Source organism: Theobroma umbraticum, unplaced genomic scaffold (genome assembly GCF_002168275.2).
Source record: "Theobroma umbraticum cultivar Fairchild unplaced genomic scaffold, ASM216827v3 scaffold_4.1, whole genome shotgun sequence".
NCBI classification, from domain to species: Eukaryota; Viridiplantae; Streptophyta; class Magnoliopsida; order Malvales; family Malvaceae; genus Theobroma; species Theobroma umbraticum.
Window position 1 is genome coordinate 5,896,258 of NW_018397258.1, and position 1,849 is coordinate 5,898,106.

Here is a 1,849-nt window from a genome sequence, read left to right on the forward strand (position 1 = left end):
ATCAAATAATGATGTTTAGTAAGAGAAATGCTATATCATACTTTTACTGTAAAATGAGAAATCTGTACCTAAAGTTTGTGAATTGTTGGGCAACCTCCATACTTTTATTGCAGCCATGGGTACGTGCATTTCCATTGGCGTGTTACAGTTAACACTCTTTTCTATACAAGGATATAATCCTTTTCTATTTGAATGAATGGAATCAAATAATTGGGACATAGTCACCTGATTTATTTTCTTATGTTTTTTTCACTTTAGTTCTTTTCCCCTAAGTTGAAAGTTTTGTTTTGATGTATATGCAGTTTACTAGATCGGGCCATACTCAATTGCGTGGAAATGCCATTATGATAACTAGCACCATCACTGTGGTTCTTTTTAGTACTGTGGTAAGGGACTTATCCTTAAGTTGGGACTGTATCTCAGTAATTCTACTCCTTATAATTTTGTTAAAATAAACTTTATCTTTATCAGCATGACCTAATGCTTGGGTTTGTCTGCACCCGTACTTCCCCCCAAGTTTTGATAGTTTGATTTGGAAATTTGAAGTCGCATTTGGTTGTGATTCCTTGTAAAATTTCTTCATCAATAGCTTTTTATTTACTTGGCATTAGGTCAATTAGTAACCATGTTTTTACTAACACATATGTCTCACCGTTGTATTGGGAGATTTTTGTATAACATTCTGTTTTTGAGCTGTTGAATAACTGTGGGCTACTGCTTGTCTCAAACCAAATCCTGGAAGAATGCTCCAAGATAATGTTGCACAAAATTTAACTAGCAATGTCATTTCTTGAAAGTTTGATTGTGTCGGTTTCAGGTGTTCGGGTTAATGACAAAGCCTCTAATGAGACTGCTGTTGCCAAGAAAGCACCTTAGCAGCACCATGTCCTCTGAATCTTTTCCGTCTAAGCCAATGAATCTGCCACTTATTGCTAATGGGCAAACTGCAGATTTTGAAATGGGTGGCGACGACATTCCCCGTCCAACCAGCCTACGCATGCTCTTTACTACCCCGGCTCATACTGTCCACTACTACTGGCGGAAGTTCGATGATAGTGTCATGCGTCCTGTGTTTGGTGGGAGAGGATTTGCGCCATGTGCTCCTGGCTCACCAACAGAACCACTTCTTCACTGATTGCAATGCTGAATACTGAAAACAATGGGATTTTAAGGATTGCTTCGTGTAAGTGCGTGGGCGTGTGCACCCATGTATATATATATATATATATTTATAGTAGTAATATATATATATATAATTTGCCTTGTGTAAATGTTACTGATCAGAAAGGATACAAAAAAGTGAGAGAGAGAGAGATGATGGTGCATTTGTACGCACTCGATTCTAGTATTAGGTGGCTTTAGCATTTTATAATTTTCAATGTGAATGCTAGACTGTAGTTGTAACTTATGCGGAATGCCACATGAAGCCAGGAGTGGGATAAAATCATAACTCTTATTCTCTGTGTACGTAAAGAAAAATCATTTGTAGGCGTTCATCGTTGTTTCAGAGTTTTTGACTGACATGTCATTTTAAAAATAAATATTTTTACTGTACTTTAAAAAAAAAGAAGAATGTAAAATATTGAGTAAATTATTTTCGAGGTTTAGAGTTTCGTCATAATTCATGTGAGGTCTAGCAATCAGAATAATATATTCCGCAAAATTAAATTTGTTATTAAGAAAGAACACAAAAAATGTTTTGTTGTTAAAAAATAACAAAAAAATTGTTTGGTGGACATGAGTTTGTTAAAGGCGTAAATTGTTGTGTGGCAGTGTGTAACTCATGCTGCCACAGGATACCTATTGCAAATAAAACAACCTGACCTACAGTAAATTAGTAGACTATTTT

The 1,849-nt window shown here is 35.7% G+C and overlaps 1 protein-coding gene across 11 annotated transcripts in view; it reads left to right on the forward strand.

Annotated features, from left to right (window-relative positions):
* Nucleotides 1-1,233, forward strand: part of LOC110413430 (sodium/hydrogen exchanger 1-like) — a 9,515-nt gene extending 8,282 nt beyond the window's left edge. For all 11 annotated transcript variants that reach the window (XM_021424218.2, XM_021424222.2, XM_021424213.2 and 8 more), the window contains 2 exons: nucleotides 303-386; nucleotides 818-1,233. In XM_021424218.2, coding sequence (XP_021279893.1) covers nucleotides 303-386; nucleotides 818-1,135 — 402 coding nt within the window. In that variant the 3' untranslated portion in view covers nucleotides 1,136-1,233. The remainder of the gene's footprint in view (nucleotides 1-302; nucleotides 387-817) is intronic.
* Nucleotides 1,234-1,849: the final 616 nt, after the last annotated feature.